Source organism: Podarcis tiliguerta (assembly GCF_965153285.1).
Source record: "Podarcis tiliguerta genome assembly, chromosome: 1".
In the NCBI taxonomy this organism is placed as follows: Eukaryota; Metazoa; Chordata; class Lepidosauria; order Squamata; family Lacertidae; genus Podarcis; species Podarcis tiliguerta.
In genome coordinates, this window is record NC_139534.1 from 76,663,155 (window position 1) to 76,680,742 (window position 17,588).

The 17,588-nt window shown below is 41.1% G+C and overlaps 1 protein-coding gene across 19 annotated transcripts in view; it reads right to left on the reverse strand.

The window, feature by feature from the left end:
• NAV2 (neuron navigator 2) overlaps positions 1-17,588 on the reverse strand; it is a 517,389-nt gene that overhangs the window by 69,799 nt on the left and 430,002 nt on the right. Inside the window, exon 1 of one of the 19 annotated variants that reach the window (XM_083452663.1) lies at positions 2,091-2,331. The exons of the other annotated variants lie outside the window; for them this stretch is intronic. Within the exon in view, the coding sequence (XP_083308789.1) occupies positions 2,091-2,188 (98 nt within the window). The 5' untranslated portion in view covers positions 2,189-2,331. Of the gene's footprint in view, positions 1-2,090; positions 2,332-17,588 lie in introns of those variants that run through there. 19 annotated transcript variants of the gene reach the window in all.

Consider the following 17,588-nt stretch of genomic DNA (forward strand, 5'->3'; position numbering starts at 1 on the left):
AGCCGCTTCTGGCGAACCAGAGCAGCACACGGAAACGCTGTTTACCTTCCCGCCGGAGCGGTACCTATTTATCTACTTGCGCTTTGGTGTGCTTTCGAACTGCTAGGTTGGCAGGAGCAGGGACCGAGCAACGGGAGCTCACCCCGTCACGGGGATTCGAACTGCCGACCTTCTGATCAGCAAGTCCTAGGTTCTGTGGTTTAACCCACAGCACCACCCGTGTCCCATACTTTAAGATGTACAAAGGTTTAAATACAAAATGGATTAAAATTACCTCAACTTTCTAAACATCTGGGTTGGCTTGTCTAAACACGAATGATTTTAGCAGGTGTCAAAAGGAGTACAGTGAAGGTGCTTGCTTGATCTAAATAGGCTGGGAGTTCCAGTGTGCAGCTGCTGCCACAGTAAACAACTGAGTTCTTACAAACGGGGAATGGGTATAATGTTGCACCAGTAGGTTGTTTTCTGACCACCTGAAAACTTATACTAGTTTATATATTCATCTGAGTCTGGTTTAGCACAAGTTTACATATGTGGCCAAGAGTCTACTATGAATGAAACAATGCAGTTTAACTGGTCTATCATATGTTGGGATGGTGTCTTTCTTGCATCAAATTTACAAGACCTGCTCCCACTGAAAGGTAACTTGACTCTTGCACTCAAAACAGCAACAAGCAAAACAAAAGGCAATTTGCTTCACCTGTAAATTGGGTACAAGTCAGGCACAGAGTCTAGCAGAAAGCCGCCTAACAACAGGATACCCATTTTGTGAGGTGTCATCATCATTACCAACATTTTTAATAAAAGAATTTAGATACTGCCTTTCATTTTGAGAATGCCAAGGTGGTTCACAAGCAAATAAAAACAAGCAAGAATAAAAGGAACATACTTGGGGATTCCAAGTATACAACAATTTTAAAAGCTTTTCAGAATGTTTTGTGGTCTGCCTCCCTGGCTTCTTTGGGAGGAAAGGGAGAATAGAAATGTAACAAACATGCCACAATAGCCAGTCTCCACTAGGGCACATTTCCATCTAGATTTACATACAGGAATAAGGTACATTGCTAATTTTACAATGTCAGGCTTTCCTGGTGGCCTGTCCTCATATAGGGGATACCAGTATGGATACAAGACTGATCTGCCTAGCAGCCTAAAATCATCACAAGTCCAGTTTCAAGCAACGGGGACACAATGTGATTGTATTTCCTATGGGAAACTGGAGAATCTGAGCAGATTTCAGCCAGGTAGACAAAGCAAACTGTAGAGGAGACCGCAGGTTTTTATCCCAGGGAACAGGAGCATGGACAGAGAGACTTCAAAGAAAGTCTCCACCTGCAGGATAAGGAAGGGAAAGCACTTGGAACATCAAGCAAAAGAAGTCTGGAATTGCTGGAACATTATTCTTTGACTTGCAAAGTCTTTGCTGTGTTTGCCATCACAACAATCCCTCTGAGATAGTTACTGTTCCCGTTTTTGTACGCAATACTTGCTGCAGACCACACAGCAATGTGGGTTTGAAACTAGTCCCAATTTACAGTCATTGAACAATAACTCTGTTGTTACACACACATACATATGGGGGGGGGGGAGGGAGAGAGATGTTTTAAAAACCTGACTGTTCAAAATATCCTTATTGTTGTTAGATGTTTTGACTAATAAGTGAATATAAGTGTAGTAAGTTGCACAAGAAAAAGCATTTTTTTAAAAAAACCTTCTGACACTCTACTTCCACAGTAGAGAGCAATTTTAATTGTGTATTTAGATTATTTACCGGTATTTCATTTATATACTGCCATTCCTTCTAAGGACCCCAAGGTTGCCATCTGTCAACTGCACACATCCACCCCCTAAAATGTGTTATTACATTGAAAATCAAAGTAATAAAAGTCAGATTTCATTCATTGTTCCAACTTCAATTCGGTGCTGTACTCACGGCATTTCAGCAAGGAGAATTCTTACGCCAGTGTTGCAAAGATTCAGTCACCTACTCAAATAAAAATCTCAACGTTCCTCCTTTGCTACTCTCCCTTTACCCACCACATGAAGACCATCCTTATTCGAAGTGCAAAAAAGAAGAAGAATATTCCTACCTTGCCAGGTCCCTAGGCCAAAGCATTTCTCCACTTTGCTGCCCATGAAGAACTCTAGAGAAAGGGGCCAGATTTATTTTACAGGTTGACACCTTCATTTGGCTGCCATCAAAACACTCCAGCAGGAAGGGGTAAAAAAAAAAAAGAGTTTAGGATCTTGGGATGCCCGGTGACACACAGGAGAAAACAAGGCTGCTTCTCTCAACAGCACACACAGTGGCTCCGCACGAGGCTGGGAAAGAAGCAAGCTAGCTAGAAGGTGAATACTATAAACGGCCCTAGAAAGTAATCTGATCCCTCTGTGAAATTAACCTCTGAAATGCTGGGGGAGAATGAGACCGAGCCATTTCCCCGGGACTAGGTCAGCTGCGGAAGAGTTTCGACACGCCTGGCTTTCAAGAGGCAGACAAGGTTGTGCAAAGCCTTCAGATCAGATACAGTAACTCTGTTACCCTCATGTGGGCAGCACAATCTGATCACAGCTAGCAGACCTCAGTCTGCAGAGAACAAACAAACCAGACCACATAATCCTAACCTAGTCTGATTTAAAACAGGTCTGATACACTTCTCAACATTTCCAGTGGATTTTATCAGGTTGTGCCCAATGTAACCTTTCTTTTTTTCTCCGTAGAGAAAAAGCTGTAGAGAAACATTATTTTGGATTTTGAAGAAAAGGTCTCAAAAGCAGAGATTCTTGCCTTCTTGGAACTTCTGTGAAGGGCAAACAATACAATCAGAACTGGCCCTCTCAAACACTGAAATCACTGTACAAACACTTGCATTTGAATACACTAAATTCCTTTAATATTTTCGTTTGTTAGAACATAACTGATATGTTGCCCAGTTGCCTTGCACAATACCATACATCTGGCCTTTTATGGACACAACGCACAGAGAACACATACTTGATTGCTATAATTTGAGTAAGCGATATAAACCGTACTGGAAAAACCACAAGGTAGTACAGCATCAGGCTGAAGCATTGGTTTGATCCGAGTCAGAATATGTATTATTATTGGCTCATGCAAGCAAAGTCCCTGGTTTAATTTGCTAGTTTCACATTCTGCTTGCCAGTTCTTTTGCGGGCCACAGACCCCGCTAGCCACAGGTATGGCCGCAATAAGAATGGGCCCTGTGTGTGTGCATCTATTGAAGTTCTCTAGAATTGTCCTCACTGGTGTAGAGGATCCTTCCTTACATGAAGGAACTCAACACACATCTCTTTCATGGTCACCCAACAAGTGGAGGAAGTGTGACCATTGCATGAGAGGATTGATTTGAACTCTTCTGTTATTGACTGCAACACATTTAACAATTTTCCTTGAAAACTGAGACACTGGGATGAAAAAGTGAGCACATTCATGGCAAAGTTCTTTATCATAATCATAATTAAGGCATTTGAAGTGTGGATTGTTGAACACTGTGCTGTTCATCAGAATTAACATTAATTCATTTTTACAAATAGCCCAAAGCAGGCCTGAATCACCTGTGACACAGCAGCCTGACTGCAGCCGACCAGACTTGTAATTATGGTGTTGAGGTGCTTGAAAACCTCCCTGTGGCTGCCATATGCAATTGGTGAGTTTTGTTTGGCTTGTCAGGTTGCAAGGCCTGACTTAGCCAACACCTTGCACCTGAGATGAATACCCCTGAGGTATGCCAAGCTTATTAATACACAGATTTTGGAGTGCTTTGCATCCTTTTTTTGTAACATTTGGTTTCCAAGTGAAAATTGGTGGAGAATAAATCAAAACCCGTAACCTTTAGAAAACAAAAAATAGAGAACACAGGTCATTAAAAGCCCTTCACATTTCTCATTTTTATTTCCATACTTAGGCAGTAATGGCTGGTTCTTTTCCTAGGGTTGCTTGGCTTAGAACTATTTCTCCAAAGACTGAGAAATAGCTTGGTTTATTCCCCAAGTGATCTGAATTGTGTTTTTGCCCACCCTCACCGCTTCTACACAGTCACAGTCCATCAACCAGTTCTCCAAACTTCTTCCACCTTTCCTCTAAGTCCACTTACTTTGCAGTGGCAAGAAGCAACAAGCAGGAGGAAAAGAAGCCATCTCTCCCCTCTGGCATCTGTTATTTAATACCACAGGTGCAAACAGGCTCTGGAAAATGTAGTTTCCCCCAGGTACGGGACCTGTATTGTCACGTGTGAAAGGGGGACAGATCTCCCTCCCTTTCCTTCTGCTGTCCGAAAATAAGTGGTGTAAGGAAGACAATAGGGCCTTGGGGGTAGGGTGGTTCAAATTGAAAGGGGGAAATTTAGATTAAAATCAAACCTGTACAATAATGCAGAGGGTCGTAATGATTACCTCATATCTGAGGAATGCAGTACAAGCTTGCAAGCTTAATATTTCCGAGCCAAATACAAGTTTCAATAGTGTCATTAGCTTACTTGCTAGCACAGGAGCAAGAATTCCCCTGCAAAAAAGGATGGGGGAAATTTGGCAGCTTTGGGCAAATAATGGTGCATTCTAATAATTCAGGAGGAAGGTTGCATTTGAATTCTTATAATTGGAGCGACACTGTGGATGAGGTGCCTGACAGTTTTTTCTTTTTTTTTACACACACACACACAATTTGCTGCCACTGGCAATGCTGATAGTAGCCTTCCTAATTAAAAAAACAGATTGTGTCAATGGGAATGACACTGCATCATGATGTAAAGCAATTCCTAGGGGCACTGGCTGCTCCCATACACCCCCAATTAATAATAATAATAATAATAATAATAATAATAATAATAATAATAATAGTATCACGGTGGCAGTTGTCATTTCCAGTTGATTATACACTTATCAAGTTCACCTCTGTGCAATGTGTGCCATGCACTTAAATCACACCTACAAGGTTAATTGTTTCCAGGCTACGTGGCTTGCCATGATGTAAAACACACAACCTAATAAATCCTAAAGACTTTCACTGTTTTAATGGGTTAAAACTGTATGTTCTCCAAACAGTTATAAAAATACCGACTTCAGGAAACAAAGAACTGCAAAACTAATTCAATATATATGCCTGCACTTGCTTCTTCTTTCCTCAGTCTATGGTTTAGTGGCTATTGTGTCACTATGGCAACATGAAAGACTGCTTATTTAGAGGTTGCATGTGACAATTTGCTATTTTTAAATAAACAAAAAAAATCACAGCCGTTCAGAAAAGCCTAATTTAAAAAAACCAGATGATTGTGTTTTTAGGATGAAAAGAAAGAGTGTTAATGAAATTCCTTCCTGCAGCTGGACCATTATCGCATTAAACTAGATTAGCTATGAATATAAAAAGACAGGAGCACTCTAGTCTCTCGCCACATATTTGTATAATGACAGAGCTAGAGACTGTCTTAGCTGGGTGGATGCTAGATGAGTAGATATCAAAGGCAGACTGTGAACTGAATGAAATAGCTGCTCCTTCATACAAGGGAGATTGAGCTCTCTGTACAAGAAAAATAATGTTTGGTGTAACCTCTGATGTGTGACACTAGAATTTTTTTCTCCCCAGATTATACAAACTGGGCAGCCACTGCGTACATTGGTTGCCTGATCAGTATACCTCCAGCAGCAAAGTAAAACAAAAAACAAAATAACAACAACCATGTTTTGACAGTGACATGCTAGCAAATGAAGTCCAGGGCCAATTCCTGCTTGCTGAGGGATGACATCTGCTTCCCTCTCTGTCCAGCTACCAAATTAGATGCAAGAGAAATCTGTGAAAGGAGGAGTGCTGGCTGTAGGTGGGGGGAGCTTTGGTCCACCATTCTTCACTGCTACTTCAAAGCTGACCCCACAGACGCTGAGGATGGACTTCATTAAGGAAATTCCAAAATATTAATCAGTTTATGTACAGAGGTACAGTCGAACCTTGGATCCCAAACGCCTTGGTACTTGTACGTTTGGGCTCCTGAACGCCGTGAACTCAGAAGTGAGTGTTCCAGTTTGCGAACGTGCTTTGGAACCTGAAATGTCTGACGGAGCTCCCACAGCTTCCGATTGGCTGCAGGAAGCTCCTGCAGCCAATCAGAAGCCATGTTTTAGTTTCCGAACGTTTTGGAAGTCGAACAGACTTCCAGAATGGATTCCGTTCGACTTCCAAGGTACAACTGTACTTTGAAATCCTGGATTACGACATGCATGCTGCCTGAAAAGTCTCAAACCTCTGAAAGCTAGAATTTTTTTATCTTGATTTTTTATTTTTATTATTCAAAAAAAAAGTTGAGACTGGTCAAAACTGTCCACTCATATTCCATATACACTGAATCACAGTATCAACAATAGCATGTTCTAACTATAGTGCAGTCTCTACAACTGGAAACTTATTGGCTCCTTCCAATGACAAGGCAAACAAAAAATAGCATCTTGCTTAATAAAAATAACTGCACTGCCTGATTTGTCCCAGTCCATGAAGTCCTGAAACAAACGCATAGCCTGTGAGCTTCAATGAGTTTTAATTTTCTTGAGCTCCTCTGAAGTCAGATGAATTTGCTGCATTTATTCAGTGAATGGAGAATGAACTTGTATTTATTTTACTTAATAACCTGTGTGAGATTAGTTGTGATTCAGTTTATAAGGATTTGGTTTATAACAAGTGTGTTTGAAAATTATAATTAAAAAAAAAATCCAAATAGCAATCCGGTGAGATAAGTTTTACATTAAAGGTCTGTTCCAGTAGTTAAAATTGTGGATAGAAGTAAAGAGGCCCCAGGTATTAATTTACCTAAAGAGCAGCTGTTAGAAAACACATTGCATTGTGTCATACATGCCCAGTGTAATGAAACCACAGACAAATAAGCCAAAGAATCACTGGTTTAGGGTTTAAGCCTCCTGCCTAAGCATGTGTTCAGCTCCTTTATAAATTAATGGGAACTGGATCCAGCCTGCACTGAAAGGGGATAGCGGCACATTACCACAGTAATGTAAAAACTCAACTTAATACTTTTATTTCCTGTCTTGAAGTGCAAAGTTTGGTGTCCATATTGAACCCACATGAAGTTGGAAATCATTCCTCAGAGAGCAAGAGAGAGACTTAACACACATTTATTTTAAATTTGTTATATATACTTCCTGCCATAACTTGTTTCAAATTATCCAGCTTGACTTTATCATTCCTTTGGACTAATTCAGAACATGACCCTACTAAGTATCATTAAATTTATTTAAAAATGTATTTGTTGAGGGGTTTTTTCTATAAAGCACATAAAGAAAATTAAGAAAACAGTTAAAAGTATATGTGGTGTTTTTAGACATAGCACCATATATACAACTTAATTCATATTAAAATAGGTGATTGGCATGCCTTTTCCCAGCTCATTCTCGTTTACCACTTGCTGGGGCAGAGGAAGGGGGTGCGGTGGGTGCGGACCACCCCAGGTGTCACCACTGAGGGGGGTAACAAAATGTCGGGTGTCACACACCGTGGGGCCTGCAGCACGCCTGAGCTACATGTCTCTCTTGGGAGAGACGCTGTGGCTTGGGCGCGCGCAGGCTCCGCGCTGCCCAAATGGTCCACCTGCTGCCTCCCCACCAGCTGTGGGGCAGCTGAGTGGAAGAGGCAGGCAGACTTTGGAGGCCCCGTGGTGCACCCTGCCCCTCTGGGCAGCTCGCCCCACCCCTGGGTGCCCCACCCCAGGTGCCCGAGCAGCTTCCTCCGCTGCTGCCACTTGCAACCCTTTCTAGAAAAAGCAGGTTTTGCCTCCTCTCACACCCTGGCTACATCCAAAATAAACTACTGTAATAAGCTCCAAATGGGTCTGCCTTTAAATAGGGTTCAGAAACTTCATAGTAAAGAATACAGCTGTTAGGATGCTTGTGGGAATAAGTATCCAGATCATGTAATATCAGTCAGTACCAGCTGCACATGACTAATTTAGGCCCATTTATTTCAATGGGCCTACTCTGAGTAAAACATAGTTGAATATCACCCTTTGGAACTAGGTTATTTCAAGGACTCCCTGCACCCTCAAGTTCAAGTCTCTGCTCACAGCCACACTTTCAAGATCCATCAGACAGAAAAGCTTTTTAGTTGTGGCCCCATAATCCAAGCAATACGTATGACCTAATCTTTCTTAGTTTTTTGGGCAGACCTCAATAATTTACGGTATTTGCTTCGGCCTGGATTCTGTTAACAGTGTAGTGAGTTCAGTTTTTAGCTTTTGTTACTGGATTGTTTCATGTGTAGTTTATGGAACTCTCACTTTTTGAAAAAGTCTTTAAAATGTTGTCCCTTCTCTAAAGCTTTTATTAATATGTAATAGGTGAAGGCTGCTTACTGGGACATGATTAAGTTGCTGCTGTTTTCAGGCTCGTTTTATTTTATTGTGGTTACTCGCATGTGGTTCCTTTACTTACATGTGGTCTGTTTGAAATATGCAGCTTTGTGAAGGAACACCTCAAAAAGCTGTGTATTATTATTATTATTAAAATATTTATTAAGTTTCTATACCACCCTTCATCCGAGGATCACAGGGAGGTTTAATGCAGTAACACAAAAATGCATAAAATAGTTATTAACAAAAACAATAACCCCACTCCCAGTTTAAAAGGACATAGACTGTTTAATTAGCCAGAGGCTTGGGAGAAGGGGAACATTTGATGATTGAAGTTAGGCTATCCCTGTGCAAGCAGGACCAGCAGCCAAAATTGATAGAAGACACTCTGCATGTGCACGGCCACTTGAGCCTCAAGTGACAGTAATGAATCCAAAAGTCCCTGCAAGTTGCGTACCCGCTACTTCAGAGAATGTAACCCCATCAAGAGCAGGACACTTCCCATCCATCCAGTCTAGGGAACCGCCCACTAACAGTGCCTCTGTCTTATCCAGATTGAGTCTCAGTTTACTGGCTCTCATCCAGTCCATTACCGAGGCAAAACACTGGCCCAGCACATCCACTGCCTCACCTGCAGATGTCAAGGAGAAGTAGAGCTGTGTGTCAGCATATTGCTGACATTATACTCCAAAACTCCAGATGACCCCACTCAGCAGTTTCATGTAGATGTTAAACAGCATGTGAAATAAGACTGAACCCTGAAGAACTCCACACTGATAGCTCCACAGGGCTGAAGAGCATGCCACAAGCATCACTCCTTTGGAAACAACATCCAAGTAGGTCTGAAACCACTGCAAAGCAGTGCCACCAACCCTTAATTTGGACAGCTGCTCCAGAATGATACCAATGTTGACAGTATCAAATGCTGCTGAGGTTGAGGAGAATTAGCAAGGACATGTCCCCCCTGTCTCTCTCCTCACATAGGCAATCATACAGGGTGACCTTTTAAAATATGTTTATTTGGTTTTTAAAATAATTGTTTTAGTTACCGTGTGTAAGCCACCTTGGCGAGGCTTTACACTGAAGGGACGCACATAAGTACTTTAAATAAATAAATATCACCCAGAAGATTGCACTCCTAATATTATTTTCATTTATTACATTCATATCTCACCTTTTCTCCAAAGAGCTAAAGGTTCTTCCCCTTCCACCATTTCATCCTCAGAACAACTACATAAAGGTTAGGTTGAGAGAGAATTATGCCCTCTCTTTCCAAATTATGTCTTTTATTGTAATCTGTTCCACCTAAAATGGATTTTTCCATCTAACTTTGATTTTAACCTCAATTCAATTTCTATAGCATTACACAATGTAAACTGTGAAGGATAACCTTCCAGTTACAGGATCAATTAATTTCCTTGGTTAAAGAAGAAAATTCCATTCTTTTAGGTTAATGCAACAGACCAGAATATTACTTTGCTTTCTTATCCTACAATACCCCCTTGTCTTTTGCAGCTGTTAATATTTGACTAGGTCCTCTGGACTACAAAAAGGGTTATCAAAACAACTGAATTCTCTCCCCCTCCCTACTGCCCTAGTTTCAATAGTAGAAAAGTATGAGGAACTATGATCAATATGGTAGATTATGTAGAGTAAAGGTAAAGGTAAAGGTACCCCTGCCCGTATGGGCCAGTCTTGACAGACTCTAGGGTTGTGCGCTCATTTCACTCTAGAGGCCGGGAGCCAGCGCTGTCCGCAGACACTTCCAGGTCACGTGGCCAGCGTGACGAAGCTGCTCCGGCGAACCAGAGCAGCACACGGAAACGCCGTTTACCTTCCCGCTATAAAGCGGTACCTATTTATCTACTTGCACTTAAGGGTGCTTTCGAACTGCTAGGTGGGCAGGAGCTGGGACCGAACGACGGGAGCTCACCCCGCTGCAGGGATTCGAACCGCCGACCATGCGATCGGCAAGTCCTAGGCGCTGAGGTTTTACCCACAGCGCCACCCGCATCCCTTTTATGTAGAATAGTATTTAAATAAACAATCCACCTGAATCTGAGTAAACAATTGTGATTGTTAGTGTTTGGGATTCAGTCTGGTTAATTAAAGCTCTGAATTACAAATGAAATTGGCTAGAGAACAGTCCTAAAGTATTTCTGAGCCTATAACTATTCAACAAGACGTGTTGGAGTCAATGGGTGCTTCTATCCAGGGCTTTCTTTTAGAATTGGACAGTCCTCTTTTTAAGAGTTGGACAGTCCTCAGTGCATCCAATCACAACAGGAAAAGGCCTTGTGGCTACAGTTACAGGATCAATTCCTGATATCTCCAGATTAGGCTGAGACAGACTCTTGTCTGAAACCCAGCTGTCAGTCAATGCAGACAGTACTGAGCTAGATGGACCAATGGTCTGACTCAGTATAAGGCAGCTTTCTATGTTCCTAAGTAGCAGCCAAGTCATGAACACTAACCACTGTCTTTTCTTATACGTATACATGTGCATGTGCATGACAGAAGGAAAAAATGACAGATCTAACAGGGGTTCAAATATTCAAGCCATAATGCATGAAGTATCTGTGCACCATTTATTACTGAATCCGCCAAAGGTCCTACCTGGACATGACATGATTCCTGGTTTCTTTTCTGTCTCTCCAAGGTGTTTTTTATTGATTTATATCCCTTCATGGGCTCAAATAATAGATTATAAAAAGGTAAAAATAAAGGACCCCTGGACGGTTAAGTCCAGTCAAAGGCAACTATGGGGTTGCGGCACTCATTCAAATGGCTGCCAAATGACCACCTGATGGGAGTTCTGGACAGTGCATATTGTCATGACATGAAATCATGTGAGCATGATCCTGCAACCCCCTCACACTTTCTTGTAACACATGATATTTAACAATGGAATCATTTTCTATTCACATATAAATCTCAGGCAGGAATTTTTGTTCACACAAGGGGGGTGATTTCAAACTATCTTGGGAGTTTGTATATTCTTCCCCCTTTAAGTCTTTCCATGCAACAGGTTTAATACCTACAATGGACTAGCTGGCCCTCAGGGTCCCTTCCAATTCTACAATTCTATGATTCTATGCAGTGGAACTTCAATACATACGTTACTTAAGACTTCAGATAACTTCATTTCCTCTGTCTTGCAAAATTCCATCATGCCCGTACACGAGCTTGATGTTTTCCTCTCATTCTCAGTGAAAGAATAGCTTATCAGAAATCTGACAAGCATTATTTCTTCCCAACAGTAGTTGTCTCACAAGTGAACACATTTGAAAAGGAAACCCCTTTTCAGACTGTCATTGTTGGAGCTTTGGCTCATAACACTAGAACTCGGGGACATCCAATGAATCTGAACGTTAGAAGATTCAGGAGAGACAAAAGAAAGTACGTACTTCTTCACACAGAGCATAGTTAAAACTATGGAATTCACTTCCCCAAGAGGTGGTGATGCTCACCAGCTTGGATGGCTTTAAGAGGATTAAACAAATTCATGAAGGGTAAGCTTATCAGCGGCTACTAGATGCAAAGGCTTTCTTCTTCCTCCATGCCCCTGGATGCCAGCTACTAAGAACCACTAGTGGGGAGAGTGCTGTTGCATTCAGGTCCTGCTTACGGGCTTCCCATAGGTTGTCCACTGTGAGAACAGGAAGCAGGACTAGACAGGCCATTGCTCTGATCCAGTACTCTATTTGTACGTTTTTATTAACGAATATAACAATTCCATGCCTGTCCCCATCTAGATGACATACATCCTTATAGTGAAGCAGGAAGAGATTCCTAAGCTTCCTAAACTAAGTAGAGCTTTGAAAATTCCACAAGAATTCAAGCCGCTGAATTGAAATATGCCCTAAATGAAATCTATTCAGCCTTACACGACCACTTACACATTAACGAACTGTTACAGAGAACTATTGTGTAATAAAATATCTGGTCAAGCCCTTTCTGTTATTTGAGAATATTAACAGTCTTACAAGGCAAGGTATGACTAAGCGTATCAGCTTCAATGAGTTTTATTGGAAAGAAACCACAGCCCACAAAAAATGCAAGGATCAAATGGCTCAAATTTTCACTTCACGGTCAGTAAGCTCTTTATTGATAGCTTTACACCGAGAATTAATGCCTCCTCTCAATTCTTGACAAGCCCTCTTTTGGCGCCCAAACTGGTATGGTTGCTGTACATATAATGGGGGGAATGCTACCTAATGGTAAATTATGCAAAAGCTACCCATAAGGCTTTCATTTTTCCAAATCATCCCATTTTCCATGTAACACATAAACATTTTCTGAGATTGTCAGCCTTCTAGAACTTTTAAGTGTGCAAAGTACAGTATCGCTTGACTCACCACTATCAAATTCCTACTGGTTCTATTTTTCCATTCCTATTTTTTGTGCCTTTCTACAAGTGACTTCAGTACTCTTCAGGTATTATGTTAAGGTGTTTAGTAAATATGTGAGGGGGTGGGGGAAAGCAGGGACAAGTGTACTAACTCTACCTTTCAGAGTAATAGATTCACTGAAGTAGAGAGACTCTTGAACTTCTAGAGGCTCCCTGTACATTTTAGAACTCTGTTTATAAAACATACATGTAATCTCCAGGAGTATAGGAAGCCTTCCACCTCAGATGGCTGCCCTCTTACAAATATGGCAAGCAGAGCTAGAGAGCTCATCCCTGGTGCCTCCTTGTGTGTTTACTGAACTGAAGAGGGCTTATCGCTAAGTAAGATTTTAGGTAGCAGAAACACTGTAAGAAGAAAAGCTACTAGTTTCTTGGTAACATGAACTATAATTATTTGCTTTGGCCCAACTAATACCTTTGGCTTTGTGTATTTAGCAGTTCTGCTTATTCACATTTTTTAAAATTTTTTATTTACAAGATCACTTCACCAGCATCTGATCAGAGATCTAGATTTGTTAACGTGATTCATGTAATGTCATCTGACAATGATCTGCAAAACTATTTTCTTTTAGCTGCCTATAAAGTAAATGTCTCCATTATGTACCTTATAAACGGAGTTAAATATTTACTTTGGATCGCCATAAGACAAATGTCCGTCTGTAAGAAACTCTTCCTGTTACCCCTCATTAAAATTGTTCACTCAAGCTTATAATGAGTGTCACCAACTTAGTCATTGGAAGCAAGATACTATCTGGGAATGAAAACTCCAGTAAATATTTAAGCAGACAAGATAACATAGAAATAAATCAAAACCTAAAAATGACTATTAGCTCTATCTTCTAAGGTAGTATACCTTGGAATACCAGATACTGTAGAAGAACAACCATGAACATAACTTTGTGTGTTATATTCTGGAGACATCTCAAACGCTAGATAGCTATTTGACATAGTAATGATTCAGTAAGGCAACTCTGAGGTTCAGTGGGAGATTACATGTTTTTAGTGTGAAAAGCGCCGTTTCGACTGCACCTTCCTTTGTACTGAATAAAGTAGTTGTAACAAGGCCTCTACAACAGGAATTCCAGCTATGCCAACTCTTTTGCTTGCCTGCTATGAGCAGGCCATGATTCTTCACACAAGTGAGGAAGTTGCACTGCTTCTACAAAAGCCTAATAACCCTGCTATTGGCAGCATTATGGTAAATAACCAGGGCAAAGAGGAGAGATTATTACAGACTCCCTATTAGCAGCTATCTGCTTAAGTGGAAATCATAGGCAGGCCAGTCTCGTGTATCTGATGATGGTATTCTTGCAAAATTGGAATCTTTAGAAATATCACATTATACATGACACTGTACCTATGTTAGAGGAATTCTGGTATCATTCAAATTTGTGGTTCTGCTCTCTAATAGACCCAGGATTATTCCAAGAAGGTTCCTACCTTTCCTGTGCTCCTGGGCCTGCCATTTCCTGTGACGAACTGTGTTTCCAACACTGCTCCCTCTATGGGATTAAGGGGAGGTACATTTCTCTTGCCTGAGCCTTACAGACATAAACTGCTCCTGAAAGCTTTAATGGGCCTTGCTCTTAATTATTAACACTCAAGATATTGACATGTGCTGGTACATTTTATATGCTATATGTATTTAGGAGGCATTCAGGTCTCAAGTGACCAAGGAGAGAGAAGGGACAACCCATTGCCTTATGCCCTCCATTGTTCCACTGTTGCCAGCTTCATTGCTTTCCACATGTTGGGAGGGGTGATACGGGGTGTGAGGCGCAGGGGAACTGGAGAATTGGTGAAAGATGTCTCTCACCTCCACCAGCTGGGTGGAAAAAGCATTATTTCCATGTTGTGTGGGGAAAGCATTTCCATTCATAGAACGCAAAGTAAGTCTGGATCTAATTTTATGAAAATGGTAACAGAACACGAATATATCAGTTATAAATGTATGGGGGGGGATCAAGCATAAAGGAAAACATGTACAGAAGCTAGACCCGGCTTACTCCTTCCATTGTCTCCATCCAAAGTACCGCTAACTAGCTGAACAGAAAATAATTCAGAACCTAGTATTATTAAAGAAGATAAAACTGACTCCAGCTACAGAAGCTGAGGCTGCTGAAGAGGCCAGAGATCAGATCATCTTGACTATGAGTCCTGGAAGACCTGCTCCCTGCCTTGCAGGCCTTTTCCCACCTGGCCTGGGAGAGCAGGGCCCTGACTGATGACTGGCTAACTACAGCTACAAAAGCTGAGGCTGTTGAACAGACTCTTGGGCTGGAGTATTGTTTAGGACTTTTTGTTTGGGGTTGTCACTGCTGTTATTGATACTAATCTTTATTTTAGATCTTACTATGATTTATATGGAAATTGTTTCATTTGGTTGTGCATTTTTAAAAGTTTTATTTATTGTGTATGACTACTTTTATTGTGTTGTAATTTTGTATTTTTTTCATATTGCAAGTGGGCTTGAGCACTGGTGAACTATGGAAATAAAATGATGTATGCTTGAATAGTTAGACTAAGAAAACAAAAGGTAGACAACAGTGTGAAGTGACAACACATTGAGCTGAATGCCCCACCTGATCCATTAGAGATTTTTAAAGTGTTGACCAAAATAATTTAAAGCTTAAATCTTTACTCAGATATACTCAAGTGCTCACTTGTCACCATTTCAAGCTATTCATTGACTGTTCAAATCCTGATATACATCAGTGCAGCCTTCAGCAATGTGATAATTTCCAGAAGGTCAGTAGGTCTTAGTTCCCAAAGCACGTACATCAGTCACATGAGAAGTGATATCCCTTTCAAAAACATCACCATACTTGCTTTTCTTGCAGTTTCTATCAGTGGATCCAAGAACTCAGCACATCACCCGCCGAGGTCAACAATGATGCATATTGTCAAAACAACATGAAAAACTGACGTAAGGACAGTCCTTGGGGGTGAGACTGTACAAATTGGTCTGATACATGTTTATTTGGAAGTCCCACTGGTGCTACATAATAATTCTCACTAAATCTACTGCACCTTAACTTCCAGCCAAGTGTAGTTATGCAGCCTTAGCTTATCACTTGAGAGCGCACAATTCACTGACAACTAATTATATTGCATGCCTTCATCCACAAAAGTAGAGTTCATAAGGGTTGAAAATTAGGCACACCCTTCCCCAGTGATTTATCATATATTTGCTTGAATGCTCAAAAGTGCACTTGCTTGTTGTTTGATTGCCTTTACATATGACCTTATTGCCTCACAAGATACCCAAGTCCGAATGAAAGCTCCAAATGTATGAAACCAGTGTTTGCACTTTGGAAGCTGAACAGATAACCTCAACAACAGGGAAATCCCAAGATAAGAGGTTACTGAAGCAGCTGTCTGGAGACTTTTGTTGATGTTGTTGCCATTAGATATGAAAAGCCAAATAACAGTTTCTGCTCTGTGTCAAAAAAAAACATTTTACATCCTTCAGCTTGTTTTGCAAACCACAAAGTAAGCCTACTGTGCTTAATTTTGGATAGCAAACCTACTTTGCCCACTTGCTCTGCTGAGTTTGAAAAGCCACTATATGTTAATATTTGCAGTGATCTGGTAACTTCCCGGCTAGATTACTATAATGCATTGTACATGGTGCTGTCCTTGAAAACGACTCAGAGGCTTTAATTAGTGTAGAATGCGACTGCCAGCATCTGACTGGGGCAGTCAGATGGAATCACAGTGCTTATTTTTCCTGTTTTCAAGTAGGATACATAGAAGAGGATGGCCTTAGTTGGATGGAAGGCAGATGTACTGTACTAGGAATGTCTTTAGTACAAGCCTAATTTCAATGCTCCTTACAAAAAAAGATAGTATTGGAATATTGTGCCCTGTCCATGTCTTTGTAAATGTGCATATATTTTAACTCAACTTTTTGACACAAAGGTTAACGCTGTTGAAAAGGCTGCACTTAAACCTTTATGCTCGACAGAATAGTGCTATCCTATCCACCTTGTTGGGCTCTAAAGGAGGGAACACGGGTCTATAATTTTGGCAGCTAATCCAAACATTGTGGTTGTCAGGATTCTAGCCTTTCACCAGTTTAGAACCAGAAAAGGTTGGCGGGGAGCTTGGAGCACCACAGCATCCAAACAGCTCTTCCTCCAAATCTTGAAGTTGATGGGGGTCAGGGAATCACTGTCCAGTTGCGAGGATGATCCCCTGCCCCTTCTGTAGTTTTGGCTTGGGGGGGGATGCTGGGGTTCTTCATGCTCATCAAAGGGTAACTCTGGGGTGGGCATACTGAGTTAAGGCATACAAAAAATCTCACCTATAAAATGAAGGCCTTTTCTATTGTTATTGCTAGCTATTGTAACCAGACAATCATCTTTCTAGAATGCAAGAGTTCAAAAGAACTTTTGATGGGAATTCCCTTTGTTCTTCTTTTCGCATCTGATTTACAAGATAAAAGTTGTCTTTCTAAGGCAGAGGGAGATTATCTCTCCATGCACTCAAGTATAACTTTGAGAGCAGGGTTGTTTTGAGCCAGCTGATAAAAACCAAACCAGACAGCTACATGAGGAGTGGGGTTTTTTGGGTTGAAGGTTTAAGTGGTCCTTTGATTTCTCTGTTACAGCAGCTATAAATATTCATATATTACAGTCTAGGTGGCTAAACTGGGATACATGATCACTTCCAAGGGCCAGGGTGTCAACAAATACCCAGAGATGAAAGCCAGAGAAGAGTAGTGATGCTGCTCTGTAGTCTGTAGTAGCAAAAATACAGAGTGTTCTGCCTTGCTGTCTCATAATGCAGCAGCTGAACCAGGCTACGATCTACAG